This window comes from Microcaecilia unicolor, chromosome 1, assembly GCF_901765095.1.
Source record: "Microcaecilia unicolor chromosome 1, aMicUni1.1, whole genome shotgun sequence".
NCBI lineage: Eukaryota > Metazoa > Chordata > Amphibia > Gymnophiona > Siphonopidae > Microcaecilia > Microcaecilia unicolor.
In genome coordinates this window covers 701,711,095-701,732,644 of record NC_044031.1, presented here as the reverse complement: position 1 = coordinate 701,732,644, position 21,550 = coordinate 701,711,095, and the positions used below count along the sequence as shown (strand labels likewise).

Sequence of the window (21,550 nt, the reverse complement as noted above, 5' to 3'; positions counted from 1 at the left end):
TTTTCTGGCTTTGATTGTGAGCCAGTGTAACTTTATAAGTAAAGGGGCTGCAATTTCGAATCTTGTAGCCTTGTAGACTAATCTGGCTGCTGTATTTTGAGCTGTCTGCAGTTTTATCAAGGAAGATTCCTCACAGCCAGCAAAAATAGCATTGCAACAATCAAAGTGTGATTTATTTATTTTAGTTACATTTGTACCCTGTGCTTGCCCACTCATGGCAGGCTCAATGCGGCAGGCAATGGAGGGTTAAGTGACTTGCCCAGAGTCACAAGGAGCTGCCTGTGCCGGGAATTGAACTCAGTTCCCCAGGACCAAAGTCCACCACCCTAACCACTAGGCCACTCCTCCACTTAGTTGATGATACTAAAGTTTGTACTAAGGTTCTAAACATACCATTAGGGAAGAGCTGACTGATTCTTTTTAGTTTCCACATTGCTTTAAAGGTTTTTGTGATGACTGCTTGGATTTGGATGTTGAATAATATATATAAGAATCAATTATTATACTAAGTATCTTTAGTTGGGACTCCAATGGATAAGTTACATTATCAATTGTGAAGTTTTGACAGTTTATGACATATAAAGAATCCAGCCCATAGGAGGCAATTCTATAACTTGGTGTCAAGATGTAGGTGCCATAATGGGGTGTATAATGGTTTCAGGGCATATCTAAGGGCACATTGAGGGCTAGATTCTATATAACGCACCAAGATTTCCGCACAGAAATTGAAGCGTATTCTATAAAGTACACTTTCATTTAGGGGTACTTTATAGAATACGCTGAGTGCTGGTGCAAGCAACTAAGTTTATTCACGGTCAATTACGCCAACTAAAAACTGGTGCAAATCCTGATGCCTAAATTAAGCACAGAGCGGGTGTATTCTATAACAATGTGCATAGATTTTAGAAATGCCCATGACCTGCCCATTCCACACCCACTTTTCAACTATGCGACTTTATGCGCATTGTCATGGAATACGCATCATTTTCCATGCAGAAATCTCAGCAGAATACATAGAATCCCGGGGTGAATGTACTGAAATTCAGGTGTGTCCACTTACAACTAGAGACCGACTGAAACCAACCTGAAATCCAGGTTTAGTCATGCTTTGGTTTCAGCTGAAAATGCAAGTGCATTTTCGGCTGAAACTGAAACTCCCCCTGTGACCACTCTCTGCCTGCCCCCACCCCCACCTCCACCATCACCAGAGAGTCCGCCCTGGCCAGCTGCCACCCCCCTGGGCCAGGCGTCTGCCTGTCTGCCCACCCTCCTGACCACAACCCCGCTGCCTTCCTACCACTTGAAGGCCCTCCCAGGGCCTATCTTTAAATACCCTGGTGGTCTAGTGGCTTTGTCTGGGCAAGAACAATCCCCAGTCACTTTTGTCCCTGTCGGTTCCTCAGCCAAAATGGCTTCTGGGACCTCCTGTGGCAGCCTCTACTTACAAGTCAGTGGCTGGTGTAAGTTAGCGTGCTATGCAATGTGTGTAATTGATAATTTTCTAAAGTTGCATGCATAGCTTGGCTACACACTCATGGCCTGCCCATGATCCACAAACATATAAACCACCTCACAGTTATACACTAAGCAACTTTGGCTTGTCCATTATAGAATACTGCCTAGCACTTATGCATTTAACTGTCAATTGCTGGCATCTCTGCTACCCCTAAGTGCTATTATTTTCTTGGCACCTAACATTAGAAGCCAAGTTATAGAATGAGGGTCGCAGAGTGCATTCTCCCATCATCACAAATACTTTTTCAAGAAAATTCTACCTGCTGTAAAAGCAGGTATAAATGATCATTTGTACTCCATATCCATGGCAAGCTTCAAAGTAAACGTGTGAAGATACTTTTGCTATAAGATAAAAAGTACTTGTGGTCTTTTCCCCAGTGTGGCTAGTTTCAATATAGCCCTATTTGGAACAATATGTTAACTTTACTTGCACTTAGGGAAGGCAATTTTCAGACTGCTGATTAATGTGGATAAACATATTTTATTCAAGCAGATGGATTTAAAAATTGACTTCTAGAACTGAGGGGACCTGTGGTGCACTGGAGAAAGTCTTGCATTGTCTGCCCACTGGAGGGCTTAAGGGGAAGATCAATAGCTGGTTGACCAAAGTACTGGCTGTGCCTGCTGGGAGCTGATTGGAGACAGATATGTGGGAGACCATCTTGTCATGTGGTCAATCATCAGCTGGTGCAGGCTGATGGAGAGAAGGATCATTTTGCAGGGAGGGGGAGCAATTTGACTGCACTGTTGGAGATGCTGGTTGCCCTGTTCTGTATTGTTTCTGGCAGGGATATAAGTTTGAGGTCATTCTTTAAGTGGAAGAATGCCTCTTTCAATGGTCATTTAATTAATGTTTTTCCTGATTTATCACCGCTTACTCAGCATAATAGACAAGAATTTCTTGCTGGGCGGCCCTAGACTAGCATGATTGTGATGGTTTTAGGAAATAAGATGTATTAGAACTGGGTGTTAATTTTTTGTTATTTTTTATATATAGATGTTTTATTGCAAACTCTCAAGTGCTTAAGGTTGGCAGATCCTTTTCTAAAATACCACCAGAATAAATAAGTCCCAACCTGGATGTTTCAATTCTGATCTCAATATTCTATTTAATATATATATATATATTAAAATAATTTAGATTTTATTAAACTTTTCCATAGTATAGTTTAAAAAAAATACAAGACAGCATTATGTAGCACAGAGGTTTTCAACCCAATCCTCGGGGCACATTCAGCCAATCAGGGTTTTCAGGATATCCCCATTGAATTATCCTGAAAATCACGACTGGCTGGGTGTGCCCCGAGAACTGGGTTGAAAACCTCTGAAGTAGCAGGTCTAACAATCGGACAGAACAAACAGCCCTCCCCCTATTCAAATATTCCCCTTAAATCTGACTGCCTGATATAAAAATCGTACTAATAAGGAATCAGAACCAGAACTACAACCACTCAGAACCTCCCAAACCACCAACCTCCTCTCCTCCTTTTTTACACCAGTCAACATCCAACCTTTAATTGACACATTAATAACAATGTGATATGTTATGTGTGGTTGGAGTAACTGGAGGGAGAGAGGGGGTGGAACTTTATGCAAGAGGAAATATCTAGTAGGCCATTGAAAGTATCTTCCAGTGCAAATATTTTGAAGGCTTACTAAGGACATAAAATGAGGTTTTTATCTACTGTTAACCATTTTTTGTAAGAACCACATTGAACACAGCATGTTAACAGCACACGCTAAATACTACTATAAACACCTAATGTAAAATTTCCAATTAGGGGGCACAGAATGGGCAGTGACACCAGCCAGTGGCATAGCCATGGGGGGGGGGGGGGGGGGGACCTTGAGGTCCTGGGCCCCCCACTTTGGGATCAGGCCCCCTCCAAACCTGAAGCACCCGTTAAATGGCTGGCTGGGATGCCGAAGCCCCACCAGCCAAAGTAATTCGCTACCGAGCCGCTCCCCTCCTCCTCCTCTTGCTGCTGCAGGAAACAGGAAGTCAGCGACGAGTCATCAGACGCTGACACTGGGACTCTTTGCACATGTTCGTATCATGCAAGACTTGAGCATGCTTGGGTAGTCTTGAAGCCAGCAGCTGGAGGTATGCTGCCGACTTCCTGTTTTCTGCAGCAGCAAGAGGAGGAGGGGAGCGGCTCAGCAGCGAATTTCTTTGGCTGAGGCCTTGACATCCCTGTCAGCAAAGGTATTGTAATGCGTCGGGAGGGGAGGGAATGCACTGCCCCACCCAATCCACCCCAGTCCCTCCCAAAAATTGGAGAGCTGGCTACGCCCCTGCTTGAGGCTAATGTAGGGGTTGTTATGGCATTGTTAGCTACTCCTCCAGAGTTGTTAGCAGCCATGACATTAACATACAGAAGCGACCATTTCTGTGTTAGTAGCATGGTTGCCTTCTATAAAGTGCTGGGAATGCCCCCAACTGTTACTGCTTAGGTATGCAATGTTTTCTATCAGTTTGCATCTTGATATTTTTTCCCCCTTTGTTGACATCTCCCACTGCTGACTTTTCCCATTGCCGACATTTCCCATTGTTGACATTAATTGTATTTTTATTTGACTGTATTTAAATGTTTATTGATTGTATTTGTATTTTTATTTTCCAGTACTTTTATTTGACTGATTATTTTTGTTTCATACAGTTATACTTGCGACCCCTGAGGCAGGTGGCTGTGCCCACCAAAACACGGCCCGTGTTGGGTCCCATTACACTGGTGCTTTTAATAAAGATTTGAAGACCTCATCCCCATGGCTGATCATCATTTGTCTCATCCTCTACTTCTTTTTTGACTAGGTTTTCCATTTAACATACCTTAATACTGACTCTTAACACAAGGTAGGTGCAAAACTTTAACACAAAAGAGTAACCTAACAGATTTATCTTTTTTTACACAATGCAATTTTTCTTAGTTTTTTGTTTTAATACTGTAATTTTATTCCTTTTTTCCAGTAAATGCTAATTACCAATAGCCATACCTAAATAACCCCCATGTTTACTAAGCTAGAACATTCACATTAGCACATGCTAACTGGATAATGCAGACAATATGGGAGTACTTAGCATCTCCTTAATAGGGGGGAATTGACAGAGATCTGGGCCCCCAGGCAATAAGACAATCCTGGGCCCCCCTGCCCCTGGGTCCCAGACCCCCTGCTCCTAGATCCCATATCTCTCCCTCCCTCCCCAGATCCAACATCTTTCTCCACCTCTCTCCAATGCAATATCTCTCCCTCTCATTCTTTCTCTCTCCCCTCAATGCACCATCTCTGGCCCCCTCCACAGCTCCATCATCTCTGACCCCTTCCTCCCTTCCCCAGGTCCAACATCTCTCTCCCCTCGTGAGGCGAACATCTCCCCTTCTCTCCCTGGATATGGCACTCTCCCCTCAAGTTTACCTCGAATGTCCCTATCTCTGTACAGGGACCTTGCTGTCTGCCACTAACCAGGACCTCTCTGCCGCAGCCCATCCTAGCAGAAGCAGGAAGTGATGTCAGAAAGGGGCGGGCTACAGCAGAGAGAAGGTTCCAGTTAGTGGCAAATAGCCAGGGCTCTGTATAGAGAAAGGGACTTTGGGGGGGGGGGGGGGTAAGAGAGGGGGAGTGCCAGATCCAGGGACAGAGGGGAGAGAAATGTCACACATGTGAGGAGGAGGTACTGGGCCCCCCCCCAACTGCACTGGGCCCTAGGGCACTGTCCAGTTGCCTTAATGGTCAGTCCGCCCCTGCTCTCACATTAATTTTTTTGCAAGTCTCGCATACTAATAGAAAAATCAGCACGGATTTTAATGCATTTTAGTAAAAGGGCCCTTAAAATAATAAGGGCTGATATTCAGCCTGGTGGTCTCTACATAAAGATATGCGAATGACCTATCTCCAGTGGTGTAGGAAGGGGGGGCGGTGGGGCGGTCCGCCCCGGGTGCATGCGCTGGGGGGGGGGTGTTGGCGCCACAGGTTACTTCCTGTTCTGTGGCAGAGAAAGCAGGGAACCAACGGAGCCGACGCAGCTCCCAGAGACGACGTGCACTCGGCGGGGGGGAGCGCCAGCGGTAAAAATGCACTCCGGGGGGGGGGGGGGGGTTGCGCGCGTCGAGGGGGGGTGCGCCGTGTTTCACCCAGGGGGGGTGCGCAGCAGCAACCCACCCCGGGTGTCAGCCGGCCTCGCTACGCCGCTGCATATCTCCTTAGTTTCTGTGGAATTTCAGCCACGTTATCCATTACTACTACTACTTAACATTTCTAAAGCGCTACTAGGGTTACGCAGCGCTGTACAATTTAACATAAAAGGACAGTCCCTGCTCAAAGAGCTTACAATCTAAAGAACAAGTGAATAGTCAGTTTGATAGGGGCAGTCAAATTGGGGCAGTCTGGATATCCTGAAGGTAAGAGTTAGGTGCCGAAGGCAGCATTAAAGAGGTAGGCTTTAAGCAAAGATTTGAAGATGGGCAGGGAGGGGGCTTGACGTAAGGGCTCAGGAAGGTTGTTCCAGGCATAGGGTGAGGCGAGGCAGAATGGGCGGAGCCTGGAGTTGGCAGTGGTGGAGAAGGGTACTGAGAGGAGGGATTTGTCCTGTGAACAAAGGTTTCGGGTGGGAACATAAGGGGAGATGAGGGTAGAGAGGTAGTGATGGGCAGCAAACTGAGTACATTTGTAGGTAAGAAGGAGAAGCTTGAACTGAATGCGGAATCGGATTGGAATATGTGGCCCTAAACTTAAATGGACACAGTTAGGACAGCTATTTCTGTGGTACTGCTTAAGTATGGATAAAATTAACTGCATAGTGACTAAGAAGAGAATTCATCAAGCAGTGTTATAGCCTTAATGTGCATTAAAGGAATCAGTGTGCACTAAATGATAAAAGCCCAATCTATACCTATAGTCTTTTAGCATTTAGCACATGCTAATTCCCTTAACTTGTGTTTAGGTACATTAAGGCTACAGCGCTGCTTGATGAATTCCCCCCTAAATATTGCTGCTCTCTGGTCAAATTTAAGCTATGCTTCCGGAGCATCCCCACTGCCACCTCCTTTTATGTGGATAACGTTTGGCTGACCATTAAGATATCTGGTCAAAAGTAATGTGTTTCGCAGCCCCAAATTCATATATAAAAAAGGATTTATGTGATTAAGGCTGAAGTAACTGCATAAATCTTTTGAATATTGACTTCATAATTTTTTTTGCAACTTGTAATATTTTATTGAAGTACACTGCAAGTACCAATCTGCAAGTGTCCTTGTTTCTCAACATTTTATCCTAATACAAGAAAACTGGAGCTCCTTGGCTCAGGTAAGAATAAAGAGAGATGATCATTGATTCTCACCCTCTACCTTCTACCCATGTTACTATTGATGGGAAGACTCACCATTGTTTCCTTGAAGTCACTTTTGTCATTAATATCTTCTACTTTGTAGGATCCAGATTGACTTAAGTAGTTGTAATAGTCGATGGTGCTAACACCTAGGTTGTTTCTTTGTTCGGTGGAGGCACCTTCAATAAGCTGCAAAATGAAAAGTTATATAACTTCAGAAACATTTCATTGTTTTTACCTCTGTGGGACCAGCCTATGAGCCATGTTTTTCTGCCAAAAAGCATAGGCTTACCAAAAAGGAGGTCTTGTTTTAATTTATGAGATCTTAGACAAGTTACTTAGGGCCCTGTTTACTAAGCAGTGTTATAGGGCCATTAACATTTTTACCTCTCATTAACCATGTATGTGCCTACAATATCCCTATAGGCGCTTACTTTTGTAGTGCGCACTAAATATAGGTGCGCTAAAAACACTAATGCACCTTAGTAAACAGAGCCCTTAAACCTCCATTGCATTAGGCACAAACTACGGGGCCCTTTTACTAAGCACTGCTAAAACGTGGCCTGCGCTATCCCCAGCGTGGGTCTTTTCTGCGTGCTAAAGCCACTTTTAGCGTTGCCGGGAAATGGCTGAGTTTTCTATTCTGGCAATAATGGCCAAGTGCTAATTTTCCTATTAGCGCATGGCCATTAGCATGTGAGCACTTACACCTATTTTCTAAGTGACAAGGGCTCATACACTAACCACACGCTAACCGTTTAATATGTGGCAATGTAGCTGCGCTAACTGATTAGCGCAGAACATGCCTACTTTCCACCCCAGACCTGTCCCCGGTGCTAAAAAATAGAAAACTATTTTTTAACGCATGGGAAGTATGTGCCAACCCCAAAACCACTGTAGGATGCCTAAGTGCATCCTATGGTAGTGTTTTTTAACCTGCAGTAAGGACACATCAGTTCTTACTGCAGCTTAGCAAAAAGACCCCTTAGATCATGAGCTTTACAGAGACAGAAAGTTATATACAGTACCTTAATGTACATCACTTTGATAGCCTTTGGTCTTGGAGAAATTATACACTTATTTATTTAATTAAATTATACAGAAGTGAGCCAATATTCAGTTGAACTATATCCAATTAAAGATTACTGGATTAATTTTTTTAATAAATTATCAAGTTAAGTTGGCGCCACTCAGGGCTGGTTCAAGGGATTGTGTTGCCCTGAACCAACTTTTGTATAAGCATCCCCTACCTCGCTGCATCACTGTATGCCCATATTGGCTTCCAACCAGCCAGCTTCCCCCCTACTTGCCCATATCAGCTGCCTTCCAGCCTATGCCCTGCCCCACTGCATACCCCAACTCACTCAGGGATGATAGGGACAGGAGTGATTCCCAGTCACTGCTGCCCTGCTGGCTGCGTTCTTCAAAATGGTGTCACGGACACCTAGCTGTAGTCTCGTGGTACTACTTACTGCTAAGGAGTTCAAGCTAATGTATAATGCAGCCACAGGAGTGAGTGGGGATCACTCCTTTCCCTGTGACCTCCAGAACCCTTCTCCTTCTCTAACCCCCAACTCTTCTATTTACCATCTCACTTCTTTCCCAGCTTCCTATTACCTTGTTTCTTTCATCTACTTCTCATTACCACATTTCTACCCTCTGTATTCATTGTTCTCCTGTCACTCATCTCCTTGATAACTCCCACCAGGGTCTCTCCCATATGGTTATTCATTATTACCAGCATTTGACTTTCCTCCACCTTTCTTCCACTTTTGTAGCCCAGCATCTTCTCCCTCCCTCTGTCCTCCTCCTACCTTTGTAGCCTGACATCTCCCTGTCCTTTGGCTTCCACCCCCAGCATCTCCCTGACCCTTGGCCTTCACTTTATCATTTCTCTGTCCCATCTCTCCACCCTCCTTCTTACCCACTATGTTCCAGCATCTTTATCTCTGTCTTCCCTCCCTCCTGCCCACCCCTATGGTCCAGCATATCTTCATCTGTCTTTCCTCCCTCCCTTTGTCCAGCATCTCATCTCTCTCTCCCTTCTGCCCTTCCATCCTAGGTTCAACAACTGTCTGTCTTCCCTTTCTCCTCTCTGCCTCCCACGAGTTCAATATCTCTTCCTTTCTCTTCTCACTCTCCTTTCCATTCTCTAGTATCTGCCCATCCCTCCCTCCCTTCCCAGGTCTAGCATTGCACACTCTCCATCCTTCCCTCCCTAACCTGTTCTACCACTGCCCTCTCTCTTGAACAACCCTTCCTCTCCCCTGTCTACCTTAAAATCTCTCTTCAGAAATCACCGGCAGCTGCAGCATTTCAAACAGATTGCCTGCTGCCTGACCTGCAGCCCTTTCCTTTGAGGCATCCTGCCTCTTCTGATGCAATTTCCTGTTTCTGCAGGGGAGGAACACATCAGAAAAAAGGCTCCGGGTCAGGCTGAAGGCAGTGTTGGAAATGCAGCTGCTGGTGACTTCTGAATAAAGATTATAATGTAGGTGTGGGGGGTGGGAAGAGAGGATATGTTTGAGAGAGAAGGGAATGCCAGACAGCTGACAGGAATGAGGGGTAGTTGAGAGAATGGGACCAAGAGTAGAGGTCTTGAGAGATGGGAGTGGAAGACAGGTACGTACAGCAGTAAGAAGAAAATGAAGTCCCCACTGATGTAAAGGCTTGGCTGGTGAGCCACGCTTTTGGCGTCCTCAAGCCTTGGTGCCCTGAGCCAGTGCCTGGTCTGGTTCATGCCATGAGCTGGCCAACATGTAGACCTAAACTTAACTGGAAAAAATAACCAGCTAGTGTTGAACATTGGTGCTATCCAGTTATCGTTAAGCTCTGTCCCTTGCTCCTCTTAAAGATAAGTAGTAAATTTTTTACCAGTCAAGTTGTCTGATTAAAATGTAAGCACTCGCTGGGGGGTGGGGGTGGGGGAGTAGGTGTTGTTAATTTAAAACAAGCACTTTGTCCACGCAACTCCCAAAGTTACGCAAGGTGCTTTGAACACTGGCATCAAGGTATCTTAGGTTAAACTCATTATAAAGTGGCAGGATCTGACATTACTCTGAGTTATTTATATGTCTTGTACACTGTCTTTGAACTGACCACTATGAAATGTCACATAGTATATACATATGTATTATCCTTTGTAACTAGACATTACTGATCCAATCATGATGCAACGTAAAATCAATTAATTTATATAGCCAATTTAAGTAAGCCATGTTTTCTTCCTTCCAAAATGTACATTTTTCTTTAGGGATCTGTGACAATCTTTTTCTTTTTTATTTATTTATTTATTTATTTGCTTTTAAAAATATTACAACTCACAAAAGAGATGATAAGGAACTTACAGAAAATTATTAATTACTACAACAATAATGTCTGAATTAGACAAAAGGGAAAAAAAATTACATTACTTCGACCAAAAGAATTATTTATAACATGATCCAAGAATCAGAGAAATAAAAAATAAAATTAGTACACAAAAACTAATTGAAAAAAAAAAAATTAAATAAAAATAAACTGTGTCTATTGCTCTCCAATACTTCTTCTCTAGCCTACCTTATGCAGTGTGAGTCTGGGAATCAACTAATACCACTGGTTCTTCTCTACTTAATATAAATTCCTCTAATTGTTTTGGTTCAAAAAATTGAAAATGTTTAGATTGATATAATACACAGCAGATACATGGAAATTTCAAAACAAAATTAGCACCAAGAGCCAGGGTCCTTGCTCTAAAAGCCAGGAAAGCCCTGCGTCTTTTCTGGGTTTCTCTGGAGAGATCAGGATAAACTCTAATTTTAGAACCAAAAAATAGGGAATCCAAATGTCTAAAGGAAAGTTTTAGAACTGCATTCCTGTCCATTTCAAAGGCAAAGGTTACCACCATAGTGGTTTTTTGAGTGATGACTTCCAGCGATGACTCTAGGAACGCTGTCAGGTTCATGCCTTCTCCTGTTTGTGGGTGTGAAAATTGTCCATCTCTCTTTTTGTTAAATTGCAAATATTGTGCTCGCACAATAGGGGGAAGTGATTCGCTTGGCATTCCCAAAGTATCTACTAAGTATTTCTTCACCATTTCAATCGATGGTATTAATGGGGAGCGTGGAAAGTTTGTTAATCTCAAATTTAATTTCCTTGCTTGATTCTCCAAGTACTCCAAGCGACGGAACATATAGTTCCGATCTCTAATTGTAGCCTGACCCAAAGTTTCTAAAGTTTGCAACTTTGTCCCCATTTGATTTAATTGGGAAGCTTGTTTGGTGGTAATCTGAGTCTGTGAAAGAACAGCTTCAGAAAGAACTTTTATTTCAAGTACATTTTTTTCTGTCACTTTTGAGAGAGAGGAATAAAGTGAGTAAGTTAGGTCCCAAAGTGACTCCATCGTCACCACAGCCGGTTTTTCCACAATTCCCAACATGAAGACAGGAGGTGGAGCATTCAGAATTTGAGACAAAGTACTCACAGTTTGTGAAGGCAAACTAGATAAATCATCTCCTACTAACTCCATTCTGAGCAAATCCGACGGAGCGGGCTGGCTCCCTCCCTGTAATTCTGCGCTGCCACCTGGGCTCCGTGTTACAGGGCCAAGCTCCGCTCTGCTTCCTCCTGGCTGAGGGGGGGCTGTGCGCTGTACGGGGCTTAAGGAAACCCCGTTTACACTGCCGTCGGACGCCATCGCGGCCGCTCCGGTAGAAGGAGAAGAAGTTTGTCTTGGGATGGTTGTCCAGCCAAATTGCTCTACCGTCGGCTGCAATTGAGGATTAGGTCCGGTGCTGGTTGAGGGAGTCTCCCGCACTTTACCTCTCCGCTTCCCCATACTCGTGGGATTTGCAGAGAACCTCGCAGCCTAGGATTCAGGAGAAACTTGAGGTACGTCCTTAGCAATTAACATTTACGCGGCCATCTTGGATCTTCCGTGGAATCGACAATCTTTTTCTTATATGGGTGTGTCACCAGATTAAACACAAAGATGATGCCCCTTTCTTTAGAAAAAAGCATTTAATAATATTAAGAACATAAGAAGCATTTAATAATATTAAGAACATAAGAATAGTCATACTAGGTCAGACCAATGGTTCATCTAGCCCAGTATCCTGCTTCCAACAGAGGCCAATCCAGGTCACAAGTACCTGGTAGAAATCATCTCAATAACAGACTATACACTATTCCTCCAGGAACTTGCCCAAACCTTTTTAAACCCAGATATGCTAACCGCTGTTACCACATCGTTGGCAATGAGTTCCAGAGCTTAATTATTCTTGGAAAGAAAAATATTTCCTCCTATTTGTTTTAAAAATATTTCTATGCAATTTTAATGAGTGTTCCCTGATCTTTGTAGTTTTTGAAAACGTGAAACATTGATTCAATTCTAAATTGCTCAGGCTTTTATAGACCTCAATCATATCCCCCTTCAGCCATCTCTTTTCCAAGCTAAAGAGCCCTAACCTCTTTAACTTTTCCTCACATGGGAGGAGTTCCATCCCCTTTATCATTTTGGTCGCTCTTCTTTGAACCTTTTCTAATTCCACAACATCACTTTTGAGATACGGCGACCAGAATTGAACATAATACTCAAAGGTAAGGTCACACCATGGAGCAATACAGAGGCATTATAATATTCTTGATCTTATTTTGCATCCCTTTCCTAATAATTGCTGGCATCTTGTTTGCTTTTTTGGCTGCAGCCGCACACTAGACAGAAGATTTCAGTGTATTGTCTAACTGACACCTAGCTCTTTTTCTTGAGTGCTGACTCCTAAGGTGGACCCTAGCATCAGGTAAATATGATTCGGATTATTCTTCCTAATGTGCATAACTTTACATTTGTTCACAGTAAATTTCATCTGCCATTTGGATGCCCAGTCTTCCAGTTTCCCAAGGTCTTCCTGCAATTTTTCACAAGTTAAATCAGAGAGGCGACCACAGTAAAGAAAAGAGGCGGGTGCTGGCGCCAGGTCAGCATATGGGAACCGTGCCTGCCACCACCAGCTTTTGGAACCTGAAGAAAAGAAGGTAAACTCCGGAACGGGGTGGAGGAAGGAAGGGGGCGATGCCGCTCCCAAAAGAGTGCCGCCTGAGTCCCCCTCCTCAGGTGGCCTAATACTCGGGCCGCCCTTGGCACTGTTCATAAAATTTGGTACAAGAAATAAGTAACATAGTAAATGATGGCAGATAAAGACCTGTACGGTCCATCCAGTCTGCCCAACAAGATAAACTCATTTTACATGGTATGTGATACTTTATACCCGAGTTTGATTTGTCCTTGCCATTCTCAGGACACAGAATGTAGAAGTCTGCCCAGCACTGTTCTTGTACTAAGTTCTGAAGCTAACGTCGAAACCCCTTAAAATTTACATTCAGTGGCGTTCCTAGGGCGGCTGACACCCGGGGCGGATCGCCGATGCGCTCCCCTTGGGTGCAGCGCCGCCCCCCCCGGGCAAAACGACACCTCTCCCCCCCCCCCCCGGCGAAACGACACCCCCCCGGGTGCATTTTTACCTGCTGGAGGGGGGGGGGTGCCGCACGCCTGTCGGCTTCGCTCGTTGCTCCCTCTGCCCCGGAACAGGGAGCACGGAACAAGAAGAGCCGACAGGCGCGTGGCACCCCCCCAGCAGCGTGCACCCGGGGGGGGCCGCACCCACCGCCCCCCCTAGGACCGCCACTGTTTACATTCCAGCCCATCCACATCTAATCCTATCATCCACACCTGCAGGTTATCTAACGCGCTCACAACGATTAGGCTGCTTGGCTCAAAAATTTAGAAAAAAGTATGTTTTTAATTTTACTTTAAATTGTTTATACGACTTTTCCTCATGAATCTCTATAGGGAGTTCATTGCACAAAAACGGAATAGACCAAAAAAAAAAAACCCAAACACCACCACCCTCCCTAGCTGATAAAAGTGCTTAAGCCAAAGCTGGAAGCAGTAACAATGAAGCATCCTTAGACCTCAAAGCCCTAGAAGGAACATACTGCTTAAGCAAAGCATTTAAATAAGCAGGTACACCTGCAGACAATGTCCGATGTGCCTTAAACCAAGATCTATATTCAACCAGGAGACAATGATAATAAATATAAAGGGGGGGGGGGGGGTCACATGGTCTCTCACTGTCAAACCTCCCAACAATGTATTAATTTAAGTGCTGGGTCTTAAATTAATAAGTTTGCCACAGAGGCTCAAAATTAACCCCTCAGTATTTACCCCATATAAACTACAGTTTACAATGTAGGCTGAAAAAAGTCACTATAGGAAACACTGTTAATTAAATTATATTAACTTTATTTAACATTGTTACATATTCTTCAAAATTTAGTAAATGAACATTTATTCTGACCTGATAGAAAATGTGAAAACTGCGTTCTCCAGGATTCCTCATTACCACACGTGATTTTTCCAGCAGGAAGTTTGAGATCTTTCCTCCATCAGGCTCCCCGCCTGGGCTAAACTGGATTTCAAAGTACTTCCCCTGCAATTAATAATTACACCACTTACTTGATAAAGAAAATGCACCCTGGCCAAGAAATACTCTTCTCTAATAAGGAAGTTAATTAGTGAGCTGAAAGTCAAAGTATCTCTTGTTTCATCCTCCCAGGTGCCTCAGGCTGCTTGTTTTAGTTGGCACCTAACAGAGATGATGATTTCCTTGTTGTATCAAAGCCATTATCCATGTCAGTAGTTACAACTGTAGGCTAAGAGACAGTATTTTAATTCTTCTAAACAAAGATATTGGTGTTCATTTTCAAAGTACATAGACTTACAAAGTTACGTGAAGGGGCATTTTCAATATGTCATCCAAGTCAGATTTTGGATGTTTTGCGTTGAATGTCCCAAATCTGAATAGAAAACATGACCATTTTTGAAACTGCAAAACATCTATCCCTTTTTTTCCAAAATATCATTTACAATAACCTAACATCTACCTAACGACACTGACCTAGACTGTATCTCCTACCTTACTCCCTTCTCCATTGCCTATCTCTACCTACTCACCTCTTATATTTAACCTTTACTTTCTCCAACAATATTCTGTATTCCCTATTACTATGTAAGCTGCATTGAACCTGCTTTGAGTGGGAAAGAGCGGGATATAAATGTAATAAATAAATATCCATAAGATAGCTAGGAAAGGGGAAGTACTACTAAAATTTGATACCAATATGCCAGGCTTCAATTGGGGTGTCCCTGCTGTGGGGTCGACTAGAAGCAAAGAGATCTTGGATTCTCTACAGGAAGAATTGCTTCAGCAGTGGGTGACAAAACCGATGTGGGATGGAGCTATTCTAGACCTCATGCTTACAAACGAGGACATTGTTTCTGATGTTACTGTGGGAGATCATTTGGCATCTAGTGATCACCGAATGGTATGGTTCAATATTAAGACAAAGGGGGAGAAGGCTTATTCGAGACTGAAGGTCCTAGATTTCAAGAGAACTAACTTTGCTGAGATAGGGGAATTTCTCAAGGAAGAGTTGGTTGGATGGGAACAGATGAAGGAAGTGGGTGAAAATGAAAGGAGCTGTTTTAAAGGCAACTAACCTTTATGTCAGAAAATTACATAAGAGTAAGAGGAAATGAAGGCCTCTCTGGTTCTCGAATGCAGTAGCTGAAAAGGTAAGGGAAAGAAGATTAGCCTTCATAAGTTACAAGAGGACTCAGAAAGAGGAAGACAGGCAAAAATACCTAGAAAAGCTAAGAGATGCTGGAAAAGTTGTCCGGAAAGCAAAGAAACAAAAGGAAAAAAAGATAGCCAATAGGGTAGAATTGGAGGACAAGACATTTTTCAGATATATAAGTGACAGGAGGAAGTGCCAAAATAGCACTGTGAGGTTCAAAGCTGAGGGGGAGAAATATGTTGAAGTCAATAAGGATAAAGCTGAACTGTTTAACAATTATTTCTGTTCTGTGTTCACGGATGAAAGGCCGGGGGTAGGACCGCAGTAAACAAATGGTAAGGGAGATGGACATGTGGTAGACCGAGACCGATTCTCAGAAGACTGTGTTCGTGAGGAGCTAGCTAAACTAAAAGTAGACAAAGCGATGGGGCCTGATGGGATACATCCGAGAGTGCTCAAGGAACTCGGAGATGTTTTGGCAGCCTTAGAGTCTGGAGTGGTCCTGTAGGACTGGAGAAGGGCGGATGTGGCCTCTCTGTACAAGAGTGGAAGGAGGAGGTTGGGAATTAGAGACCTGCCAGTCTGACCTCTGTGGTGAGTAAACTAATAGAAACGCTTCTAAAGCGAAGAATTGTGAGGTTTCTCGAATTGAATGGACTGCAGGACCTGAGGCAGCATGGCTTCACTAGAGACAGGTCATATCAGATGATCTAATTGATTTCTTTTACGGGGGGGGGGGGGGCACACAACAGTTGGACATGGGAGAGGCACTAGGTGTGGTGTACTTTGATTTTTTTTCATCTTTATTTTAGATTTTTACCAAACATAATAATTATGAGTGATATTACACAAATTGAAATAACATTTTTCATTCAATACAAGATAAATCATTTCACACAAAATAATATTTTCTAATGACCACAATAGTTTGTAATAATCCAAGAAAGATATAGAAATAGAATATCTCTGCTTAATAAGCAAAATCACATAAGTTTAAACCAAAAAAGTAGCTACATTCCCAAATGGGTTACTCAAATCCTGCATACAGCGTTGCATAAGTGACTAGACTTGCACATTGACCTCTTCTCTGCTTTTTAGGAAATCATCTAATTGTTTTGGGTCAAAAAACTGATATTGATTTTAGCAAAGCATCTGACACAGTTCCACACAGGTGACTGATAAATAAACTAAGTGCCCTTGATATGGGACCTAAAGTGACTGACTGGGTTAAAAACTGGTTAAATGAGAGGAGACAGAGGGTAATGGTAAATGGAGCTTGCTCTGAGGAAAGGGATGTTAATCAGTGGTGTGCCGCAGGGATCGGTTCCTCGGGACAGCCCTTTTTAACATCTTTGTGAGTGATAATGTGGAACAGCTGTCTGGTAACGTTTGTCTCTTTGCAGATGATACCAAACTCTGTAGTAGGGTGGACACTGCAGAGGGTGTGGATTGCATGAGGAAGGATTTAGTAAAGCTTAAAGACTGGTCTGAAAATTGGCAACTAAGATTTAATGCTAAGAAATGCAAGGTCATGCACTTGGGTTACAATAATCCAAGGGAACAGTACAGTATAGAGGGTGAAGTGCTTCTGTGTACAGAAGAAGAGTGGGACTTGGGGGTGATTGTGTCCGAAGACATTAAGGTGGCCAAGCAGGTAGAAAAAGAGACAGTCAAAGCCAGAAGGATGCTTGGGTGCATAAAGAGAGGGATGACTAGCAGGAAAAAAGAAGTGATAGTGCCCTTGTATAAGTCTCTGGTGAGGCCCCATTTGAAGTACTTTGTGCAGCTCTGGAGACTACTCCTACGGAAAGATATAAACAGGATGGAGTCAGTCCAGAGGGCAGCTACAAAATTAGTGCACTGTCATATAACATATGGGGACAGGCTCATGGACCTCAATATGTATACGCTGGAAGAGAGAAGGGAGAGAGGGGAATATGATAGAGATGTTTAAATACCTCAGTGGCATTAATACACAGGAGATGAACATTTTCCAATTAAAGGAAAACTCTGGAATGAGAGGGCATAGGATGAAGTTAAGAGGAAATAGGCTTAGGAAGAAAATACTATTTCAAGGAAAGGGTGGTGGATATGTGGAATGGCCTCCCGGTAAGGTCGTGCAAATGAGGACTATCAGAATTTAAAAATGAATGGGACAGGCAAGTGGGATCCCTTAGAAAAAGGAGGAGCTAGTGGCTATTGAGGAAGGGCAGAGTGGATGGGCCATTTGGCCCTTATCTGCCATCATGATTCTATGTTTCTATGTAAAATTCCTTTCCTTCCCATGCGTTATCATATTTCATTAATACAACAGTTATTTTGTCACCAGTACAATTGTTTTACAGGTTCTGGATGTCTTCATAATCCTTCTGACCCATCCAATGATTTGGGAAGTACACAAATTGACCTTAAAGGCCAAAGCAGCATTTGCTGAGCTCATTTCAAGGAGGCAAGGAAAAAAATGACAGCAAAGTGTTTTAGCAGATTGTGTTGTACTTGGAACAGACAAGTCAGATATTCTCTGGGGTCAAAGAAAGCAGCCTGACTAGATGGGATTTTTTTCTTTGTTTTCATCTTCTTCTTCTTTTTTTCAAGTTGTTAAAACATTAAGCTGGGGGAAATTGGTTGTTTTGGAGAAGCTGTGATAATATCCAAACACATGTGCAGAATAGCTTATGAAAGCACTTCTAAGCATGATCTTTACATAGTGTCAGCACAACCTTTACACCATGGTCTATTAGATAAACCCTCTGAATACCACTTTGCTTTTTTGCTATTTGATATAAGAAGGTTAAGTAGGGACATGTACTGTAGTTGAGGGAATATATGACTGGGTAAAATACTATAACATATTATTTTTCACAAAGAGTGAAAAGTCTGGGCAGTGGAGGAGTGGCCTAATGGTTTGTGTGCAGCAGGCTTTGATCCTGGACACCTGGGTTCAATTCCCACTGCAGCTTCTTGTGACCTTGGGCAAGTCACTTAACCCTCCACTTCCCCAGGTACAAAATTGTGAGCCCTCTAGGGACAGAGAAAGTACCTGCATATAATGTGTGCACAGTACTGTGTACATCTAGTAGTGCTATAGAAATGATATGTAGTAGTATAGATCAGGGGTATATAACCATGCTCCTCCAGGGCCACAACACAGTTGAGTTTTCAAGATATCCACCATAAATAGGCATGAGACAGATCTGCATACGCATACAATGGAGTTAGTGTATGCAAATTAATCTCATGCACATTTATTGTGAGTATCCTGAATCCCGACTTGTGAGGAGTGGCTTGAGAACCCTTGTTCTAGAGGAACCATAGGAGATTTGTGAGAGCTTTCCTGTCAGCATTTTTGTAGTCACTGAATAAGGTCTGTCCCTAAATTATTCCTGGTTACACATAGAAATATAGACCATACAGTGCAGTGGTGTAGCCAGGACTTATCTTTTGGTGGGGCCTGGAGTTAATGAGGATGTCCACTAGGCAGTGCAGATATTGACTCCGCCTCCAGACTTCCTGTCATTTGCTATGATGCTGCCACTGACTGGGCTGACCTGTCTTCAAAGTGAAGGGACCATAGCCCACCCATGGCTACATCCTTGGCACAGTCTGTCCCAGGGATGGGCAACCATGGTCCTTGAGAGCCATAACCCAGTCAGGTTTTCAAGATTTCTACAATGAATAAGCATGAAATTGATTTGCATGTACTGCTTCCATGGTATTTATTTATTTGTTGTATTTGTATCCCACATTTTCCCACCTATTTGCAGGCTCAATGTGGCTTACATAGTACCATAATCGCATTCGCCAATTCCGGTATAAACAGTTACACAGTGATGTTTTGGTAGAATGAGGTTCATGTGGAACAGACATATTAGGGAATCGTATAGAGTAAGCGTTATGTTGTGTCCATTACGTGCTTTGGTTTCGTAGTGTTGCAGGGTTAAGGCATTTAAGTTGGGTCGGTAGGGTATGCCTTGTTGAACAGGTAAGTTTTTAGTGATTTCCGGATGTTTAGGTGGTTATACATTGTTTTCACGGCTTTTGGTAATGCGTTCCATAGTTGTGTGCTTGTAGGAAAAGCTGGATGCATGAGTTGATTTGTATTTGAGTCCTTTGCAGCTTGGGTAGTGGAGGTTTAGATATGTTCGTGTTGATCTGGTTGTATTTCTGATTGGTAGGTCAATGAGGTCTGTCATATATCCCAGGGCCTCGCCGCAGATAATTTTATGAACCAGGGTGCAAATTTTGAAAGCAATATGTTCTTTGATTGGGAGCCGGTGCAATTTTTCTCGGAGGGGTTTGGCACTTTCGAATCGCATTTTTCCAAATATAAGCCTGACGGCCGTGTTTTGAACGGTCTGAAGTTTCTTTATGAGTTATTCTTTGCATCCCGCATAAATTCCATTGCAGTAGTCTATATGGCTTAGAACCATTAATTGTATCAGGTTGCGAAATGTTTCCCTCGGGAAGAATGGTTTCACGCGTTTGAGTTTCCACATTGAGTAGAACATTTTCTTTGTTGTAGATTTCACATACTATTACTACTACTATTTAACATTTGTAAAGCGCTACCAGGGTTGCGCAGCGCTGTACAATTAACAAAGAAGGACAGTCCCTGCTCAAAGGAGCTTACAATCTAAAGGACAAAAAGTGCAGTCAATCAAGATTGAGGCAGTCTAGATTTCCTGGATAGAGGTACAATGGTTAGGTGCCGAAAGCGACATTGAAGAGGTGGGCTTTGAGCAAGGATTTGAAGATGGGTAGGGAGGGGGCTTGGCGTATGGGCTCAGGGAGTTTATTCCAAGCATAGGGTGAGGCGAGAAAGAAAGGGCGGAGTCTGGAGTTGGCGGTGGTGGAGAAGGGTACTGAGAGGAGGGATTTGTCCTGTGTCACATGGCTCTCTAGTTTAAGGTTGTGGTTGATTGTAACGCCGAGGATTTTCAGGCTGTCTGAAATGGGGAGGGTGTAATCTGGGGTGTTTATATTTGTGGGGTTGTTCGCGTTGTATTGGGATGAGAGGACGAAACAGTGTGTTTTTTCTGTATTCAGTTTTAGTTGAAATGCATTTGCCCATGAGTTCATGATGTTCAAGCTGAGCTTAATTTCGCTGGTGATCTCTGTCAGATCATGTTTGTAAGGAATATATATTGTGACATTGTCCGTATAGATGAAAGGGTTAAGGCCTTGGTCGGATAAGGACTTGGCTAGTGGGGTCATCATTAGGTTAAAAAGGATCGGTGATAGAGGTGATCCTTGAGGTACTCTGCAGTCTGCTTTCCACGGTGATGATATGTTTGAATTTGATTTCACTTGATATGTTCTAGTGGTTAGGAAACCCTTGATCCAACTAAGTATATTTCCTCCGATCCCAAAGTAAACTAGGAGTCTTAGTAGTATATTATGGTTTACCATGTCGAATGCACTAGACATGTCGAATTGGAGGAGAAGTATGTTTTTACCTTTTGCTATTTCGTTTGAATTTGGCTAGGAGAGTAATTAGTACTGTTTCAGTGCCATGGAGGGGACGGAATCCTGATTGCGATTCATGTAATATTGATAGAAATCAAACAAAATAAAACATGGAAAAGAAAATAAGATGATACCTTTTTTATTGGACATAACTTAATACATTTCTTGATTAGCTTTCGAAGGTTGCCCTTCTTCCTCAGATCGGAAATAAGCAAATGTGCTAGCTGACAGTGTATATAAGTGAAAACATTCAAGCATTACTATGACAGTCTGACAGGGTGGGAGGAGGGGGGTGGGTAGGAAGTATGTATGGGGACATCAAAGCATATCATTGATATTCTAACAGGATGGGTGTGGATAGGTGAGGGGAGGGTGATCAACAGAGACATACAGCTTTATGGTTTATAATGGGCTAGGAACCCCAGATCCTTGTTAAGTCCTTTCTGTTGGGTGTTAAAATATTCAATCATTCTGACTTCAAAGGTCTTACGTTCTTGTATGGTTTTAAAGTTGCCTTTCAGGATTCTCACTGTGAAGTCACTGGTACAGTGTCCTGGTCCTGTAAAATGTTGACCAACAGGCGTGGGAACCCTGCTGGCACCAGTATTGTTCATATGATGTCTATGTAAATTG

General features: G+C 43.1%; 1 protein-coding gene and 1 long non-coding RNA gene across 3 annotated transcripts in view; one reads left to right on the top strand and one right to left on the bottom strand.

Annotated features, from left to right (window-relative positions):
• Positions 1-21,550, bottom strand: part of MYO1E (myosin IE) — a 434,647-nt gene that overhangs the window by 189,604 nt on the left and 223,493 nt on the right. For both annotated transcript variants that reach the window (XM_030188689.1, XM_030188678.1), the window contains exons 7-8: positions 14,173-14,304; positions 6,893-7,027 (exon numbers count right to left, since the gene is read on the bottom strand). In XM_030188689.1, coding sequence (XP_030044549.1) covers positions 6,893-7,027; positions 14,173-14,304 — 267 coding nt within the window. The remainder of the gene's footprint in view (positions 1-6,892; positions 7,028-14,172; positions 14,305-21,550) is intronic.
• On the top strand, positions 13,119-15,457 carry LOC115458858. Its single transcript, XR_003940159.1, has 3 exons — positions 13,119-13,129; positions 14,236-14,241; positions 15,336-15,457. It is a non-coding gene; the product is annotated as an uncharacterized LOC115458858 (long non-coding RNA).